This window comes from Melitaea cinxia, chromosome 23, assembly GCF_905220565.1.
Source record: "Melitaea cinxia chromosome 23, ilMelCinx1.1, whole genome shotgun sequence".
In the NCBI taxonomy this organism is placed as follows: Eukaryota; Metazoa; Arthropoda; class Insecta; order Lepidoptera; family Nymphalidae; genus Melitaea; species Melitaea cinxia.
The window spans coordinates 993,478-1,013,564 of record NC_059416.1 but is presented as its reverse complement, the minus strand read 5'-3'; the positions used below and the strand labels follow the sequence as shown (position 1 = coordinate 1,013,564).

The following is a 20,087-nucleotide window of genomic DNA, read 5'->3' as shown; positions in this document are numbered from 1 at the left end:
TGTATATTCCTTAAGGCCTACAAAGAAACTATATAATGTTTACTAATAACTTTTGACAGAACGTAGTCTGTCCGGGCAGCTAGTAGTTTATAAATTAATTTTGTATTAATGGTTTTCAATAGTGCGAAAATAGCACAGATCATTTCACTAATTTCACGTAGAATGGAGAAGATTTGAAGAAGGTTTTATAGCAGTATATAGCCCAGTATTTTTAGCTTTGCTTTACCATATCAGAAATATAAAAGTAAATGGTACATTGATATTATTCTAAACGTCATTTGTTAGTTTAGTTTTTAACCTTTTTTAATCGACTTCAAAAAAAGAAGGAGGTTACTCAATTCGATCGTATATGTTATATATGTTCGGGGATAACTTCGTCGTTTATGAACCGATTTTGATAATTCTTGTTTCGTTAGAAAGGAGATATCCCTAGTTTGGTACCATGATAAGGAAACCAGGATCTGATGATGGGATCCCAGAGAAATCGAGGGAAACCCTCAAAATCCGCATAACTTTTTACTGGGTGTACCGATTTTGATTTGAAATTTGATTTTTAATTAAATCGAAAGCCGATGTTTATCATGTGGTCGCGTTTAAATTTCATCGAGATTTGATGACAACTTTAAGAGTAATATTTGATAATGCATATTTACTTGACTATTTTTTCATCTACCTACGTTTTACTTGTCACTGTAATTGAAGTCGGTTTATTTTCGTTTGCAACCAAACACAATTATATAAAAATAGTTTTAAATTCACGTGTTTTTTTTTTTGTTCAGAACTCTATTATTAAACCGATATATGGAGTATGATTTTTACGGGAACACACTTTCAGCTAAATTCGAATTAAATTTAAAGACTAAGTCATCTATCAACGGGAACCAACGGGAACAAATCATGTTTTATGTCATGTTAAATCTTTAAAGGCGATCCTTTGATTAATATTATTTCATACTAGCTTCGAGCCGCGACTTCGTCCGCGTGGACTCCGCTCCTATTAGTCTTAGAGTGATGATATAGCCTATAGCCTTTCTCGATAAATGGGCTATCTAACATTGAAATAATTTTTCAAATCGGACCAGTAGTTTCTGAGATTAGCGCGTTCAAACAAACTCTTCAGCTTTATAATACTAGTATATATAGGGATATTAAACAAAATCACACATAATTAGGTCTACCACTATATCAATATATATAACTTAAATATGTTCATATAATTATGTAAAACATTACGCTTCATCAAGCCAGCATCGTAAAAATGTCGCAAGTACATATTATCGAGTAGAAGGAAGCAAGTGCCGGCTTCCTAGCGGACCGACACTTACATAAACACTTCCATTATGGTGGGAAATAAGCGAATATTTACTATATACACATATATAAATATATATAATATAATGTCGATGTTTAAGTTCCGCAGTATTTAAATTATATATTCTTACGAAATTTTTATTTATTTATTAATATTTCATTGCAATTTGGTTTTAAAAGATTTTGTTGTTAACGTAAATAGTTTTTATTTCAAGTATTTATTATTTAATTTATAAGGCAGATACTTATAAATACTATTGGTATATCAGAAGGCTGTTAGCTAAAGTATAGGTATCAATTTTCCTACCATTGAAATGGATAATCGTTTGTGTGTATCTTAAACACGAGGGATGTTACGGGCATCAAGTTTCCTACCTTGGGTATAGATGACTGTTTATTTAAGATGTCGGTTCCAGTTCTTTTCATATACAGCTGATAATAAACTCTAACTCGTAGTATGGTAATATCCCCCAACCCGCAGTGAAGCAGCGTGGTGGATTAAGCTCCGATCCTTCTCCTACGTGTATAAACAGGCCTATGCCCAGCAGTGGGATGTAAAATGTTGAATCGTTATGTATTCTAAACATATATTTTTTATAATTGGCTGAGCTGACAAACATTTCAATACTTCTAATGAGTTAACAATTTTATTTTGTACTTGACTCCTGAGTTGGATCCTCATATAAATTCTAAATATTTTTAGTACATTACCATAGAAAAACTTCATTAAATATTATAAAAATTGATATATGCGTAAAAATACTAAATATAACACTGTTTACGGAATAAAATAGACGTTACAACGGGCATCGAGGCCGCCTCCAATGTATTAAACACAGGTTTTTATAAATTAATATGCTTATGGACTGGTTGTTATGCTCTAAATATCGTTTCTTATCGTATTACGCCGCGACTTCGCTCCACCCAATATTCCCTGAAGTAAGGTTATTTGTCGTAGCTGGATGGCGTATTTGCAAATTTGCAAACTGTACGCTACTTAAATTTGTCACATCTACTAACTATTAAATCTTCTTGATTAATTTAGACCAAAAAAATAGATCATAATTGTCGTCCCCTTTTGTCGCCTAATCCTCTCTAGACCTTCAGCTTACTCACTCTGCTGGTAAATCCGCGCACTAATATAATATTGCAGAAGCTGCGAATATAAGCTAGTGAATTATACCGTAGCAGCGCCTGACGTCAATGGAAAAAAATTGACGTCACAACAACAAGTTTTAAAGCCCACATACTAAGTCATTTACTATTTTTATTTGCCTTTATCGATGTTAATATTAGTTATTATATTATTGAACGATTTCAAAATATAAAAAAATAAATAAATGCGTAAGTATATAAAATAGAGTGATTACTTACAGTTGGCAGTGACTCTGATTTCTGTTGCAAGGATGTAGGTTTGATTCCACAATCGAGTGCAGATGTATTATCTATGTGTGTGGTATATACAATTATTAAAAAAAATATAAGTCGTTACTTGAAATTAAAGAAAACCTAATTTAAAAATTTGTCGTTTGTACTGGTCATAGTAATAAGTTAGTATAACCTAATAAGTTTTAAAGACAGTCGTCAGAAGAAAGTTTCTTTTTCAGAGTTTAAACGTTTTAGAAGATCAACTAACTAGTTTATGCCCAATATAGATTTAGTTGCTAAGTCAAGAAAACATAGGAATCTGACATATCAAACATATCAAAACAAACGCTAACATCATATCACTAACCAAACGATCACGACAATTTGTATCGCAACAATCATCTCTAATTTACGACGAATTAGTCTGACGAAACGAAACAGCAATACGTAACACGCAACCAAGGCCGTTGTTAGACAGAGCTAGAGATATTTCTATAAGCTACGCCGCGTAATTTATCGTAATAATTTCGCCACGATGACCGTGAGCAATATGTCAAAACAAGGAGTCTGTTAGTGGTCTGAATATAAATGCGCCTATGCCGTTTGAATTAAAAATGTAAGAACAATGGCGGCAGAATGCAATCCAGATTTGTATCGTAACAGGTCTATACCTAGGTTTACCAGATGGGTAGACTAAAATATCTGGGCAAATTTTCAAAAAGTCGGGATTTTGGGATTAGGGTCGGGACCAACGGGACAAATAAATATTAAGAAATATAAAAAATTACTTTTTATTATAAAAATTTAAATCACAAAAACAATAAACAACATTACTTTTTATTATAAAAATAAAAATCACAAAAACAATAAACAAAAAAAAAATAGCATTTTTTGGCAGATTCTGAGATCATTAATTATCACAATCACTTATTCTAATAAGTATTATAATTATTAGTAATTTGAACTCCTTTTTGATAAATTACTGCCACATGTACTTCGCATTACATTTATTATCGCGATAGTTTTAGATTTTTGTTTTGCTGTTGTTTGTCGGGACATTTAGTATTTTTTCGGGACTCTGGACATCATACGAAATGTCGGGATAATCCCGACGAATCCCGACCATCTGGCAACCCTATCTATACCCTAGGAGTTACGTCGACCTTATGTTTGCGTGGAGATTAATTAAGTGATATTATTTATGTATTTCTGAGTTCGATCACATTAGTTTTATGAAAAATTAGTTCTTTGACCTTATGATATTTCTTTTATGTATCGTATCAAACATGGTGAGTTATGTTTGGTTTGGTTTGTTAATTTTACTTAAATTTGTTACTCTACACATCGGTTTAAAGCCTATAATTTCTACAGCATTTGAAGGGTGAAAGAATTTTACTAAAGGAGAATGATACGATTCCATACATTCTTGGGCCAAAATGTAATGAAATGAAAATGGTATCAATTAATGCATTTAGGCTTATTGCTTCCTCGCTGAAAATTATCTATATTTTGGCTATCTGAGAGTGGAGTTATTAAACTTTTTGTAAAAGTGAGGTTATGTTACAATGTCTATAAAAACCCGATCACTAAGTTCTTGTAGCATTAATATTTGTTATATTTAGTGAAGACTGTTTGAAAACTCACTACGAATATTGATATACACTTGAAACCATAAATAAATATCAGGAATGGGCTCAGAATGCATCGGAAAACAGTAAACACGAAACGAGTGACGGACACAGTATTATTGTTAGTCAGCTTTCAAAGCTGTCATTAAAAATATGATTTATTTTAAATCGATATGAAATCGATAATCATTTTGGTTTATCAGATATTAATTGATATTGTCCATATTAATGTAACTTTATTTAAATGCACTTTATTGTTTACAGCTTTAATTGTGCATCTAAATATCTTGAATTAATTAACTAGTGCAAACCTTTTTTTTTTGAATTCTGTAATCGATTATAGTTGAATCGATACCCAAATAATTTGATGAAAACTATCTTTCTCAATTTTCTCCGCTTCTAGATTCAGAATTGAGCTGATATTTTATATTTTTAAATAAAAAAATATGACCAATTTTTTAAACAATATCTCTACTCATTACATTTTGGCCCAAAAGTCCCATTCTTCTTTATGTAATTATTTCAGTATTTTAATTAATAATACTTTTTATCTTTTAATAATAATAATAGCAATCACTGACACAATCGTTTAGTTAATCTGTACTATTAATAATTTTAAAAACTCGTAGATAAATAAGCCGACATATACAAATTCGTTTTTTGGTTAACATTGACGCAATATGGTAGTATATTATGTATTTATCTTATATAAATATATATTGCGTTAAATATATAAAAAAGATTTAAAGCTACCATCGTATTCAGTGTCGTCTAATAATAATAATTTAAAGGAATAACGTACCTATGTAAGTGACTGCTATTATTTATTTCAACAGTTATTGGTGCTTACTCCTAAATGATTTTTTTCAAATACGGCATCGTTCTTAAGAGTTAACTCCAGTCGCGTGCCGGAGCTGCCATGCACGTTTTTATTGTTTAATTTTAATTTAAACATAATATATTACACACCGTTTCTTTTATTATTTTCTTTTACGCGAATTTCACTCATTATAATGAAACAACCTTTTCTGATTTTATCGCGGTTTATTAAGTTTTTTAGATGCCCGACGTTTCGAATACTTTACAAGAACCATGGTCACGGGAGGACTCATCGAAAAAAACTTAATAAACCGCGAAAAAGTTGTTCAATTATAAATACCATTTCTTTACTTTATACAGAATATCAGTCAAATAGAAGTTATTGCTTCTATTCCGCTGCGTCTATTCATCTTAATTTCTATCGGTTTATTTTACACTATTGTGCGCGAAATAACAGCCTATTATTAAAAGCTGACATAATTATAATTTATAAAATGACGATTTAAAAGCATTCTTGAAACTTATTCGAATGAAATGTTTTTGATTTTTTTCAGCCGTAATATCCCACTGCTGGGCATAGGCCTCTTTCTCCATGTAGGAGAAGGATCAGAGCTTAATCACCACGCTGCTCCAATGCGGGTTGGCGGATATATAAGCAAATACTAATCGTTAATTTGTTGTCCACAGAGAGACCTCGCCTACGTCGCCCATCGGCGACGAGAAGGAGTCCAAGATGAATCAAGTGCAATTTTCACCACCACTAGAAAAAACAAGTAGTACTGTAAGTAAATGATATATCTACTAACTAGCTACTACTGCCCGTGACTTCATCCGCGTTGAATAGTTACTTGAAAAAAAAATCCCGATTTTGAAACGTTCTTCATAAGTGCTCCCCTACTATTGATCTTTGCATGATGATATATAGCCTATAGCCTTCCTAGATGAATGGGCTATCTAACACTGAAAGATTTTTTCCAATCAGACCAGTAGCTCTTGAGATTAGCGCGTTCAAACAAACAACCAAACAAACTCTTTAACTTTATAATATTGGTATTAATAACAAACCGAATATTGTTCGTTTGAGCGAAACTGATAATCGTATTTATGTATCTATATAAATCTTCTATATTTTAGTACGTGAAGCAAAAACTTTGTACCCCTTTTTACGAAAATCGCGCGGACGGTGGATTGTGAAATTTTGCACACTTATAGTTTATATAGAGAAGTGCATAATGCTATTTTTTTTTAAACTAGGCATAAAAATACATTAAAACAATATAAATATATATTACACACTATACCATGTATTTCTTACTCTTTTGTTTAATGTTCAAACGTATAATTTATATTAATTATGCTCGAATTTCGACCACTACTGGGTGACCACTAGTAATAGTGATAAATCGCTTCACACTCAACGGCCCGTACTTTGATTTTTTCCGTGTCGGGAGTTCACGGAAAACATTTATATGACCGATAAAAATGTTTATCATGTCCAGGGATCGAACCCGCAACCACTAGCGCAACAGCCAGTGCTGTGACCGCTGCGCTAACGCGTGTATAGTTTGTGTTATTATGGTCTATTCACTGGGAACATTTTGTCAGTGCAATGCCATTGGTTTTATATCAGAACGCTAAAACGTAGAGTAAAATAAAAATTGCTAAATTACCAATACAAACACAATAAATACAAAATGGTAAGCTTGATTTTTAAACCTTACAAAAAATACATATATAATATAACTCTCGTTAAAAAGACCCGCCTCCGCTTTGCACGGTTGCAAAAACTATCAGCGTTCCTCTACTATATTATGCATGCATTATACATATAAATCTTCCTCTGGAATCACTCTATTTACTAAAAAAACTGCATCAAAATCCGTTGCGTACTTTTAAAGATCTAAACATACAGACAGCGGCTAGCGACTTCGTTTTATATTATGTAATGATTACAAGATAAAGGTATTTGTTAATTTTAGGACTACATATAATCGTAATAAAATAAATGCTCGTGTTAGTTGGGCTACATTTTCGCTAAGCGCTTCAATTGCTATTTTGGTCAAAAATTATAAAATAAGTCTCGGTTTTATCATTTGTGAAATGTTGATTTGAATTTGAAGACAATAAGGCTTGAAAGTAAAACCACAATGGAACTTTCATGTGTTTAGTATTCATGGATTTTTATTTACATTAGGAGTGCTTTCTTTAACCTAAATGTTTTAAAATTATGCACAAAGGATATGAGTGTATGTAATTGTATTTATATAATAAATATAAAACTTTTTTGGTGTAAAACTTCTTTACACCGCTTGACTTGGGGAGTCAGCTGGTGAATGCGTGACGAGAACGTTACGAAAAGTGTGATCGGGTGAGGCGAACGGATGTTGAGTTTCGTAAGTTTTATTTCAGTCGTGTGGTCTAAATCAGACTCGTTTTTTTTATTTTTATATAACAGTTAATTTCAATGTATTGAATTACTAATTGGTACTCGTGACGTTGTCTGCGTTTCATTAGTAGTAATTTCAGTTCAGTTCAACCTATCGTAGTCCACTGCTATATGTATGCCTTCCCAAGTTCGCGCCAGACATCCCGGTTTTCCGCAATCCTCAGCCAGGCTCCATCGCCTGGTCCGTCGGTCCGGTTGACTGAAGGACGTTTCAAACTTATTGATTTATAAAGTTTTTTTTCTATAAATCAATGCTCACACTGCGTTTGCCAACACGCGGTCTCCCGAACACGTCTGATCCAGTGGCCATCAGTCGTGTGACATAGGTGACAGCCCACTGCCACTTCAACTTGCAAATTCTCTGGGTTATGTCGGTTACTTTCGTTCTCTCGTGGAAAGTCTCATTTTTAATCTTATCTTTGAGAGATACCCCAAGCATAGTCCGTTCCATTGCACGTTGAGCGATTTTAAACTTGTTGCCCAGTCCCTTCGTCAGTGTCCATGTATACTTAATAACATATTTATTTTCACCCCTTACTTCAACCCCTTCAAACCTTTTTTCCGCAACAAATGGTAGTATATGTCCTTTCCTAAAATCTAATCTATCTTTGTGCCAAATTTTATCAAAATCATATTAGTATGGATTATAATTAATTGCAGTAATAAAATATTCCCAAGTGCGAAGATGATTACTCAAATTTTGAGTGAAATGGGGAAGACACGAAACAGAATCAGTGTTGCTATGTATAAAATTGTAAAAGTTTAAAATATTTTTTTAGTATTAAAAAAAAAAGGTTAAAATAATTACATAAACCTTTTTAATATGTAAATAAAAATTAAGTAACTGTTATATAAGTATTAGTGAGAACATTACGTTAATTAAATAATGGTTTTATTTCATTCTATAACATAGTTACAAATAGACATACATTGCGACTTGCTATCGAAATGATGTCGCAAACTTTTGCGTTCAAATTTTGCACGTAATGTTGAGTTTTGTATTATAAACGAAAATAAGTTACGTATAACATGCTTAGTATTTCAAAGGAGAAAATAAAAATATTTATAATTATAAATTAAGATTTGTATATATACGCTTCAGCCAGTAATATCCCACTCCTGGGCATAGGAGATTTCCCCATGTAGGAGAAGGATCAGCGCTTAAATCACCACGCTGCTCCAATGCGGCTTGGCGGATCCCTACTATGAGTAACGATCGCTGTCAGGTGTACATGATAACAACCGGGGCCGACTGCTTAACGTGCTCTCCGAGGCACGGTGGGGAGACCCACAAAGACTGCAGCCAGACCATAGCAAACACCTGTATGGCCAATACAAAATAAATAATATAATATAATATTGCACAAAAAATAATATACAGAAAATTATACGTAAAGTTAATGGCAAAGGTGGACTTATCTCTAGAAGAGATCTCTTCCAGTCACCCAATGGTCATGAGAGAGTCATATAGCGGGGAACACAGTGCAAGAAATAACAACGTAAAGATAATAACTAAATAGCTGTAATATATCACATACTTACAAGTATAAATACATACATTTTTATATCAATATTTATTAAATTTGAGAGCGCCTTAATACTTATAAACGAACGTTTGCTCGTTGCATTAATTAAGTTACATATTAGTTCGATAACTCTTTCTCTTCTGAAAGCTTTGTTTTTAAATATGCTAGCAAGAAAAAAAGCTTCTCATATCTCGCAGGTATGTTACAATCGCTTTTATCATATATATATATATATATATATATATATATATATATATATATATATATATATATAAAACCTAAGTGATTTACCTAACTTTTTAACCTACTTCCAAACAAGGAGTAATTTCTCATTTCGATTGTATTTTTATAAGTATCAGAACTGGGTGGTCCGATTTCGATGTTTCTTTTTAATCGAAGGTGGTGCGTGTCGTTTGGACTCATTTAAATAAAATTGAGATCTGATAAATACTTTTCGAGCTATATCTAATAAAGTCGTAAAGCAGACCTATATAATCATTACATAGTATTATATAAAACAAAGCCGCTTTCCGCTTTCTGTATGCATAGGTCTTTAAAACTACTCAACAGATTTTGATGTGGTCTTCTTTATTAAATAGAGTGATTCCAGTGGAAGGTTTATATGTATAATACATGCATAATATATAGAGGAATACTCATAGTTTTTGCAACCATGCGACGCCGGAGCAGATCATCATCATCATCATCACTTCAGCCTATTGCAGTCCACTGCTGGACATATGCCTCCACAAGTTCAAGAGAGAGTGGCTATATTCTTTACTGCCGTAGCCACTGGGCGGGTCGCTAGTTATATAATATATGACCTATTTATTGTAAAGAAATAAACTTAAACTATTGGATTTATATCAACAACTGATGGAACCGGCCTTTTTAATCGTATATCTACTCTAATTAGAATTTTTATTAACACTCTAAAATTAGATACATTTTTTGTGTATAAAAATATTCGTTAACGTAGACATAAGGCGACGTACTTTGACGTAAATGTTTTAAAATGTAATTACATACAAATATGTAAGTAATAGTTAATATTTATTCTCAAGCAGCACACACAATGGTCTATAAAACGAAAATGGTTACATCAAATACTATGTAGGAAGGATAGTCAGAAGCGTTTATAGCTGTCTGGCGCGTTAGTCTTTGAAGCAACATACATATGTTGTTTTTTCCTCTTTATACAAGTATATATATATCTTTAATATTATCTATTGCTAATAGTTACTATGCCAAGTCTCATCAGTCATATGATGTTATTTATATGTTTGAGTATAAAATTGTTTATTATAGTAAGATTTAGGAGTTTGTTGCAGGTTCCTATAAGTAGGACAGTAGTCTGTATGGCGAATCGATTCTAGATTTACACTATTAATTTGTAAAGTGCCGATTCAAAGTTAAGGCCTTCTCGAATAGGAAAATGATGACGGGAACCGATGGTGGGATAACCATCCAACTGCTGGCTTTGAAATACACAGGCCGAGGACGGGCAGCAGCGTCTTCGGTGCGACAAAACCAGCCCTGCGGTCACCAACCCGCCCGCCCAGCGTGGTGACTATGGGCAAAACACATGAGTTCACGCCATTTTTGGCGTAAACTTGTGAAGGCCTATGCCCAGTAGTGGACTGCGAAAGGCTGCTGTGATGATGATGATGATAATAATTGATTCATTTATTCAATCTGTAACATTTTATGCTAGTCAACATCCCACTGCCGGTCATAGGCGTCTTTTTCCCCGTAGAAGAAGGGTTATTGATTAAACTGGAGCATTGTTGTTATTCATTATGTTATTGTTCCAACAGATGTGGCAGAAGCGACAGCAAGCGGTGTGCGTGCGGCACGCGTTCAAACACTACGGCTCCAACAAGAGACCGAACCACGTCCTCAGCAATCTGAACATGTCCGTCGCAAAGGGGACCATGTAAGTTACCTAATTATGTTTTATTCTACTTACTCTTGGTCAAAATCTGGAGCAACATCTTTTCGAGTTCTATCTCGCTCAAAACGAAGAGCGAAGTCGATGCGGCGATTCTGCGATGCTGTTCTCCAATAGTGTTGTATTCCTGTGGTGGGTAAGGTAAGGCCAAAATAACTGGGGAGAGTCGAGGGTAGAGTGGACGAGCTTGAGATGCTTGTAGTATTGTAAGCGTTTACAGGCTTATTATCATGGCAATCAAAGTTCAGAGTTCATGAAAAACACACATATATATATATATATATATATATATATATTGTACACCACAAAGAAACATTACAAAAAAAGTGATACATACAAATAAAGATGTACAAAGGTCTCGGCGGTCTTATCGCTAAAAGCGATTTCTTCCAGACAACCTTTGGGCATACAAGGACTTAGGCGTAGAAAAATAGAGACGCGGTAGAACGTGTACAAAAACACACACACACACACACACACACACACACATACACATACATACATACAAACATATTTTTCCTACAAATCTTTAAATTAAGGCTTAAGCATAAGATTCCGGAACAATTTCAAACTGCTTATATATTCAGAGCTAAATACGTCTGTGTAATTGATATACCACATAATGAGTCTATGCCTGTCTAATGACGTTAGCGAGAAGGAAGGGTGGCAGCACGCCAACATACAACCTAGCAAACAAAAGATTATTAACCTTTGAGAACCATTGTTCTAAAAGCCATTGATCTAAAAACCTTATGTCTTAGAAAATAGAGACCTTAGTTACTTATTACAATAGTTATGACGTTCGTGTGTTGAGCTAAAAAAGGATGTATCGGTTGTGTTCGCTCTTAAGGCTTGTACTGGTGTAAAATTTTGGTTCGTGAGACGTCGTAATAAAAGTTTGACGGAAGAAACTACCTAATTACATTTGCATTAAGAATTAAAATGGGAAAACTTTTAGTGCTAAATAGCAGTATTTATGGTGTCCCAAGCTTAGATTAGTTTTTTAGTACTTTTCGATAATCCTAAATCAGATGATAATACTAAACTGTGATTAGGTTATAAGATTTAAGGCTTTCACGATCACCGAGAACATTTTCGATTGTACGGGACTTACCGCGACTTTCATTTAGAAACTCTCGATAATTCGGAGACGTTGCAGACGGTTCACGGTTGGAAATATTTATTTCCGCCTCAGCTTCGCACGGTTGCAATACTGATACGAAATATAAAATAAATATACAATAAAATAAATATAATATAGAATATATGCGCAAAACAATGTTTTCATTTATGACATCACATTAGAAACCTCTAAAACTATCAATGTTTCTCTACTATATTACGCATCTATTATACATATAAACCTTCCTCTGGAATTATTCTATTCACTAAAGAAAACTGCATCAAAATCCGTTACGTAGTTTTAAAGATCTAAGCATACAGACAGCGGCTAGCGATTTTGTTTTATGCTATGTAATGATATTCAGATTTCAAAATGAGTCACGATTCACAAACTTGTGACCACGATTATTTAAGTTCGGGGACGACAACTCAATAAATACTTTAGTTGGTCACCTATTCATTTGTAGAACAAGTTAACAGATATAAGTGTTATTGTGTAAGTCGCTAGCACAGTCAATGTTTGCACATTAACACCTCCGTTGAGACGCTCAATAATCACTGCCCTAAAATATTATAATGCTACATACTATTTAGGTTATTTCTTTCGACTGCCTTTAATTGGCGTAGACATAAAAATGACCATCCAGTTTGTAAGAAAATTATGGAATCATTTTCAAAATAAAAATTATTTTTTCTTTTCTTTTTAAAGATATTTTGTTAAAACTTTCCATTGATAAACCAATTTATAAAAACAAGTTATTCCATCAAAAATTCTTAGCATTGAAAATTTAATACGAACTAAGACCCTATACTATAACTATATATGAAATAATAAGTATTCCAAGTAAATCTCACCATAGTTTAAGGCTAGTCTGCTGGCCTCATATTCAAAGCGTGAATCGGACGGAGCTCGCCGCGTAATATCATATTTGTGATCTTACGCAACGTTGTATCGAGTGACCGACGTCAAGATAGAGTCATATGTGTAAAGAGCTTAGTGTTTAATAAATAATCATTGTTTATATAGACACTACTCCAAGAATAAGCAAAAAATTATGTACAAAGGTTTAAGAACGATATCTGTCAGACGATTAGAGGATTAGGCCTCAGGGTAAAAAAAAAACAGTATATTGATTTTATTACTATTCACATAGAAATAAATACAAGACATAATATAAGGACTGCAATTACAAGACAGTTTATTGTGACGATTATTTTTATCATCATTACAGCCTATACAGTCCACTGCTGGACATAGGCCTCCACAAGTTTACGCCAAAAATAACGTGAACTCATGTGTTTTGCCCATAGTCACCACGCTGGGCAAGCGGGTTGGTGACCGCAGTACTGGCTTTGTCGCACCGAAGACGCTGCTGCCCGTCTTCGGCCTGTGTATTTCAAAGCCAGCAGTTAGATGGTTATCCCGCCATCGGTCAGCTTCTTAAGTTCCAAGATGGTTATGGAACCTTGTTATCCCTTAGTCGCCTCTTACGACACCCACGGGAAGAGAGGGGGTGGCTAAATTCTTTAGTGCCGTAGCCACACAGCACATTGATTATTTTTATAAGTGATTTATAAAATTATATTTTTTTCTAATTTTTACGCGAATATCAAACAACTTTGTTAACAATGACTAGCGGCACGCGGTAGCGGACGACGGGTACACTCCTCCCGCGACCATAGTTGCTGTAAAGTATCCGAAACATCGGGCATGTAAATACCTAATTAACCGCGATAAATATCTCTTTAATTCTTAGATTTCTTTTGTTTTAATCTTGTATTGTAGTTAATTTAATTGTAAAACACTATCTTAAGTTATTTCCATGTGTATATTATTTATGTATGTTATTAGTGTATGTTAGTCAAATTTAATGTAGTTATCACCTATAATTAAAGTTACACATAGACTCTACTGTTATTGTATATGTACTTGAAATATGGCGGATACTTTGTTGGTGTTCTATAAATAAATAAATAAAAAAAAATCCAAAAAAAAGTTGATTCATTACATAAAAATCATTAAAGATTTATAAAAGCGTGATTGAGACAAGTGATGAGAAGTGTAATGCCATTTTATAGCTCTTAATATCTCGAAATCTTGATTATCTTTTCTGTGGCTTAAGATATAGTCATAATAAAAGTAGATTATTCTTGTAAACATAACAATAAGCTTTAGATATTGTGTCAAATTTTAAAATAATAGAGTAACATGATGACTACATCGTCACTACTACAACAAAATGTCCTTAAAGGTCGTAAAGATATAGTCTAGGTACGTGTGTGTTTCCTTAACATCTGATACTACTGAGGGTCGTTGTGTACCTGTTAACTGTTTATATAATTGAAAACATAGTTAAATGTGTAAAGTGAATAATGCAATGCAATTGCAACGGTCTGTTTCATCGTTGCACGTTCGCTGTCGAAACTCACATTCTACGATATATAAACAGACACACGTACACATAAATGTATTTAAAACGTATTGCTATATATTTATAGTTCAAATTTCTTTGCACTTCAATCGCAAATATCGAGACTTATTAAATTGCGACATTGAAGTATAATGTATACGGTTCAAAACGTTTTGATACTTGATAGTTTGTTTACTTTTAGCCAAAGAGTTATTTTTATTGTGCTCTTAGTAAGTGAAAGGTTTTGTATATGACCTGTGGACTTTACAGTGAAAAGTCAGCTTATGTAACATCATAATAACCCTGGTGGCAGCTGTAGCTTACTACGTAAGCTATATCTTAAAAGTTATGTTTGCTCGCAAAGGAACAAAATATCGACTTCAATTACATCGACGAGTAATACAACGTAAGTACACGAAAAATTAGTCAAGTAAATACGCGTTATTAAAGATTACTCAAAAAGTAGTCATCAGATATCAAACAAATTTTAATAGGACCACATGATAAGCATCAGATTTCGAATAAAATGGAAATAATCAAAATCGGTACACCCAGTGAAAAGTTATGCGGTTATAATACAACGTAGGTCGACAAAAACAATAGTCAAATAAATACGTATTATTAGATGTAACTCAAACAGTCAAAAGTTATGAGGTAACACATACATAAAAAATACAATCGAATTGAAAACCTTCTACTTTTTTGGAAGTCGGTTGAAAATAATGGTAATGACGACGCGTTGGCGTAGCGGTCATAGCTCATGGCGAACTATTTTATTGCCATACAGATGTTTGCCGTGGTCTGGGCGTTTGTACTTGGGTATTGTTTCCGAGCCCCCAACACAGTTAAATTACTACTGGGGTCTGTTAAGTATAAGGTGGTTAGCACTAAATAAACATATTTTTATTTAAGTAATACTACTACATTCAATAACGATTTGTTTTCTGTACGAATTGCCAAATTTAGAACGTCTTGTTAGACTTTAGTCCAACATTAACGAGTTCAATGACCTCTGTGTAACTACTTTGTTACGTTAAATGTTTCGTTACAATCTCAGGATCTACTTTCGTGAGATCGTAATTAATTTTTTTTTAATTTGACTTTTTGCCGCTTATCATCATCATCATCATCATCATGATTCCAGCCTATTGTAGTCGACTACTGGATATAGGCCTCCACAAGTTCGCGCCAAAAATGCGTGAACTCATGTGTGTTGCCCATAGTCACTACGCTGGGCAGGCGGGTTGGTGACCGCAGGGCTAGCTTTGTCGCACCGAAGACGCTGCTGCCCATTATTGGCCTGTGTGTTTCAAAGCCAGCGGTTAGATGGTTATCCCGACATCGGTCGGCTTCTTAAGTTCCAAGGTGGTAGTGGAACCTTGTTATCCCTTAGTCGCCTCTTACGACACCCACGGGAAGAGAGGGGGTGCCTATAATCTATGGTGCCGTAGCCACACAGCACTTAAGGCGCTTATTATGTGGTCTCATTTAAATTCAAGTGACGAGTAAATATTGAGTTATCCCCAGCAACGCGTATTTGCTTGACTGTTTTTTCGTCTACTTAACGTTGTATTACTTATCGATGTAATTGAAGTCGGTTTTTTTCATTTGTGACCAAACACAATTATCACAAATGCGCAAGATACAGACGCTGAACAATTTTACTATATGTCTATTTTCTAATAAAATAAAGTATTTAAATAAATCAATATATACTTTACAAACAGTCCATGTTTATTAACTGTAAAGCGACCTTGTTCAAATTTCTCTAGCTCTTTTCCTGTTGCATCGCCTTGTACGGACAACTCATTTTTAATTGCATGCATTTAATATCGAGAACACTGTTAGCCAACGACTTATTTACACACGATCTATAAATATTTCAAATTTTATCTACACTAATATTATAAAGCTGAAAACTTTGTTAGAACTCGCTAATCTCACAACTGGTCCGAATGGAAAAAAATCTTCTTGTGTTTGACAGTCCATTTCCCGCGGTAGGCTACAGACTATATAACATTTTAGTAGCTTTTTTCACATCAACGCAAATGAAACTACGGCCACAGCTAGTATCTATTTCATAATAAAAATTTACTGAATGCCTTTATTGAGTCGTATGCTATAAATTTATACGGATTGAATAATTAAGGAGTTACTGTGGAGAAATAATAATTGTGTTTGCTCGCAAACGAAAAAAAAACCGACTTCAATTACATCGACGAGTAATACAACGTAGATCGACGCAAAAATAGTCAAGTAACTACGCGTTATCAAAGATTACTCAAAAAGTAATTATCAGATCTTAATAAAATTTATATGTAACCACTTGACAAACATCAGCTATCGATTAAATTAAAAATTATCAAAATCGGTACACCTAGTAAAAAGTTATTGCGGATTTTCAAGAAGTTCCCTCGATTTCTCTGGGATTCCATCGTCAGATCCTGGTTTCCTTATCATGGTACCAAACTAGGGATATCTTCTTTCCAACAAAAAAAGAATTATCAAAATCGGTACACCCAGTAAAAAGTTATTGCGGATTTTCAAGAGTTTCCCTCGATTTCTCTGGGATCCCATCATCAGATCCTGGTTTCCTTATCATGGTACTAAATTTGGGATATCTCCTTTCCAACAAAAAAAGAATTATCAAAATCGGTACATCCAGTAGAAAGTTATGCGGTATAATACAACGGAGGTCGACCAAAAGAAGCGTCAAGTAAAAAGGCATTATTAGATATAACTCGAAAAGCAGTTGTTAGATCTCAAATAAATTTAAATGGGACCAATTGGCACACACCACCTTTCGATTAAAATAAAATTTATCGAAATCGGTCCACACGGTCAGAAGTTCTGATGTAACATACATAAAAAAAAAAATACAGTCGAATTGAGAACCTCCTCCTTTTTTGGAAGTCGGTTAAAAATTATACATAGACAATGGAGGCTTATGTTTAATCCCTAATCCCTAATTAATGTTATAAATGTGAAAGACTCTGTCTACTCAACCGATCATCATGAAGCTTTGAACACATATTCTTGGAGATATTAGAAGTAACATTGAATACTGTTTATTGAAAATAAATCAACGCTTGCAAAGCCGCGGGTAAAAGCTAGTAATATATAAAAATACGTCGTCTGAAAATCTTTTACGTATGTCAATTGCTTTGACATACGTAACGACTGACGTTGGCGTCGCGGGTTCTATCCCCGCTCACTACAGATATTTGTATTCGCCATATAGATGTTCGTCGTGGTTTGGACGTTTGTGCTTGTGTATTGTGTGTTTCCGGACCCCCGACACAGGAGAAAATCCTACTGGGGGATCCGTTGAGTGTGAAGCGTTGGTTTTCTTGCTTAAAATAAAATATATTTAAAAAAAATTATACACGCGTGTAAAACTTACATAAATACCTTGAACTGTACTTGAGTAGAACTGTATCTGGATTAGATCTGAACGACCTTGTTTGATCTTAGAAAAACACGTAGCTGTATCAGAGATCTAAATATATAATTAACTTCAAGAACAAATTACATTTACTTAACAATTACAGTTCTTTAGTTATACATATATAGTATTAATGACTATTATAAGGGCTTAATCGTTCATATCCACTTTAAAATTAATTTAATTGGGAATTACGAAAAATATAGCAAGCTCTTAGTCCACGATAATATTTAATAATCGACAAGCGTCATGGTTGCTGCTACACCCGCGTGGACTATTCGATTTTAGCTGTTCCATTTTCTTTTTCTTAGTTCTTCTAGGTCGGCAGGCCGTAGCTTACCTGACGGTAAGTGATTACCGTAGCTTATAAACGTCGAATGAGTAATAAGATGGAAATAATGAGGACTGTGAAGGAGAGGAAACTACAGTATTTTGGTTACATAATGAGAGGACACAGATATCGAATTCTTCAGCTTGTGATTCAAGGAAAAATCGAGGGTAAACGCCGACCTGGCAGAAGGAAAACATCCTGGCTGAAGAACCTCCGTGAGTGGTTTAGGCTAAGTACTCGTTCTCTCTTCCGCGCTGCAGCTTCGAAGATTAAGATAGCCATGATGGTCGCCAACCTTCGTAGAGAAGAGGCACCGTGAGAAGAAGAAGACAGACGTCTGCAACACTATAGAAGCATCGCGTTTCCGACCATACCCCCAATCCACCCAGGAGCTCTGGTCACCATTCTCGCCAACAGGAACTGTTATCTTCAGTAAGATCGAGGTACTACCCCAATCGCCCTGCTCCATATTTTGAGCAGGAAATTTCCTACTGTGCTGTACCTCAGTTACAGTTCTTCCGTTATAATATAACCTCTCGACCAATTCGGCTAATTTATTTTTTGTATGTTCCTTAAGGCCCACGGAATTTTTTAATAATAATAAAAAATATATTAAATTTTACCCTTAAATTTTCACAGAATGAAGTCTGTCCGGGCAGCTAGTATATAATAAAGACATGTCATGAAAATGTGTTAATCCTGAGTCAACATTTACGATTTTAAAACAACGCTACAATCATCACTAAGCAGTTTAAAATTATTAATCACCAATTGTCATCCATATTGAGAAATAACAATTGTGTGTCTGTACATTTGTTTATTTGTAATTACTTTCTTATTACTTGGACGTGATTCATCATTTATTAATGGATTCGTCATCATTTTTGAGCAATATCTGTTAAATGTTACTCATAGCGTATCAAATGATTTTTTAATGATTTTTCTTTGAAAATATTAATTATTTAAAAATTGACAAGACATTTCTTATATTATAATATTTAATACACGTTTACTCTAGTAATAAGTAAATGAGAGATATGACTTTAGTTTTAAGGTTGCAAGGGCATAAAACGTAAAGGAGATGGATACGGTTCCATACATTCTTGGGCCAAAATGTAATGAAATGAAAATGGTATAAATTAATGCATTTAGGCTTATTGATCCCTCGCTGAAAATTATCTATATTTTGGCTATCTGAGAGTGGAGTTATTAGACTTTTTGTAAAAGTGAGGTTATGTTACAATGTCTATAAAAAACCCGATCACTAAGTTCTTGTAGCATTAATGTTTGTTATATTTAGTAAAGACTGTTTGAAAACTCATTACAAATATTAATATACACTTGAAACCATAAATAAATATCAGGAATGGACTCAGAATGCATCGGAAAACAGTAAACACGAAACGAGTGACGGACACAGTATTACTGTTAGTAAGCTGTCAAAGCTGTCATTAAAAATATGATTTATTTTAAATCGATACGAAATCGATAATCGTTTTGGTTTATCAAATATTAATTGATATTTTCGATATTAATGTATCTTTATTTAAATACACGTTATTGTTTACAGCTTTAATTATGCATCTGAATATCTTGAGTTAATTAACTAGTGCAAACATTTTCTTTTTGAATTCTGTAATCGATTATAGTGGAATCGATACCCAAATAATTTGATGAAAACTATCTTTCTCAATTTTCTCCGCTTCTAGATTCAGAATTGAGCTGATAT

The 20,087-nt window shown here is 33.8% G+C and overlaps 1 protein-coding gene across 2 annotated transcripts in view; it reads left to right on the top strand.

Moving 5' to 3' along the window:
• Nucleotides 1–20,087, top strand: part of LOC123665080 (ABC transporter G family member 23) — a 121,498-nt gene that overhangs the window by 69,083 nt on the left and 32,328 nt on the right. Inside the window, exons 2-3 of one of the 2 annotated variants that reach the window (XM_045599428.1) lie at nt 5,814–5,907; nt 10,916–11,034. In XM_045599428.1, coding sequence (XP_045455384.1) covers nt 5,814–5,907; nt 10,916–11,034 — 213 coding nt within the window. Of the gene's footprint in view, nt 1–5,813; nt 5,908–10,915; nt 11,035–20,087 lie in introns of those variants that run through there. The other variant, XM_045599429.1, reaches the window with a different exon arrangement.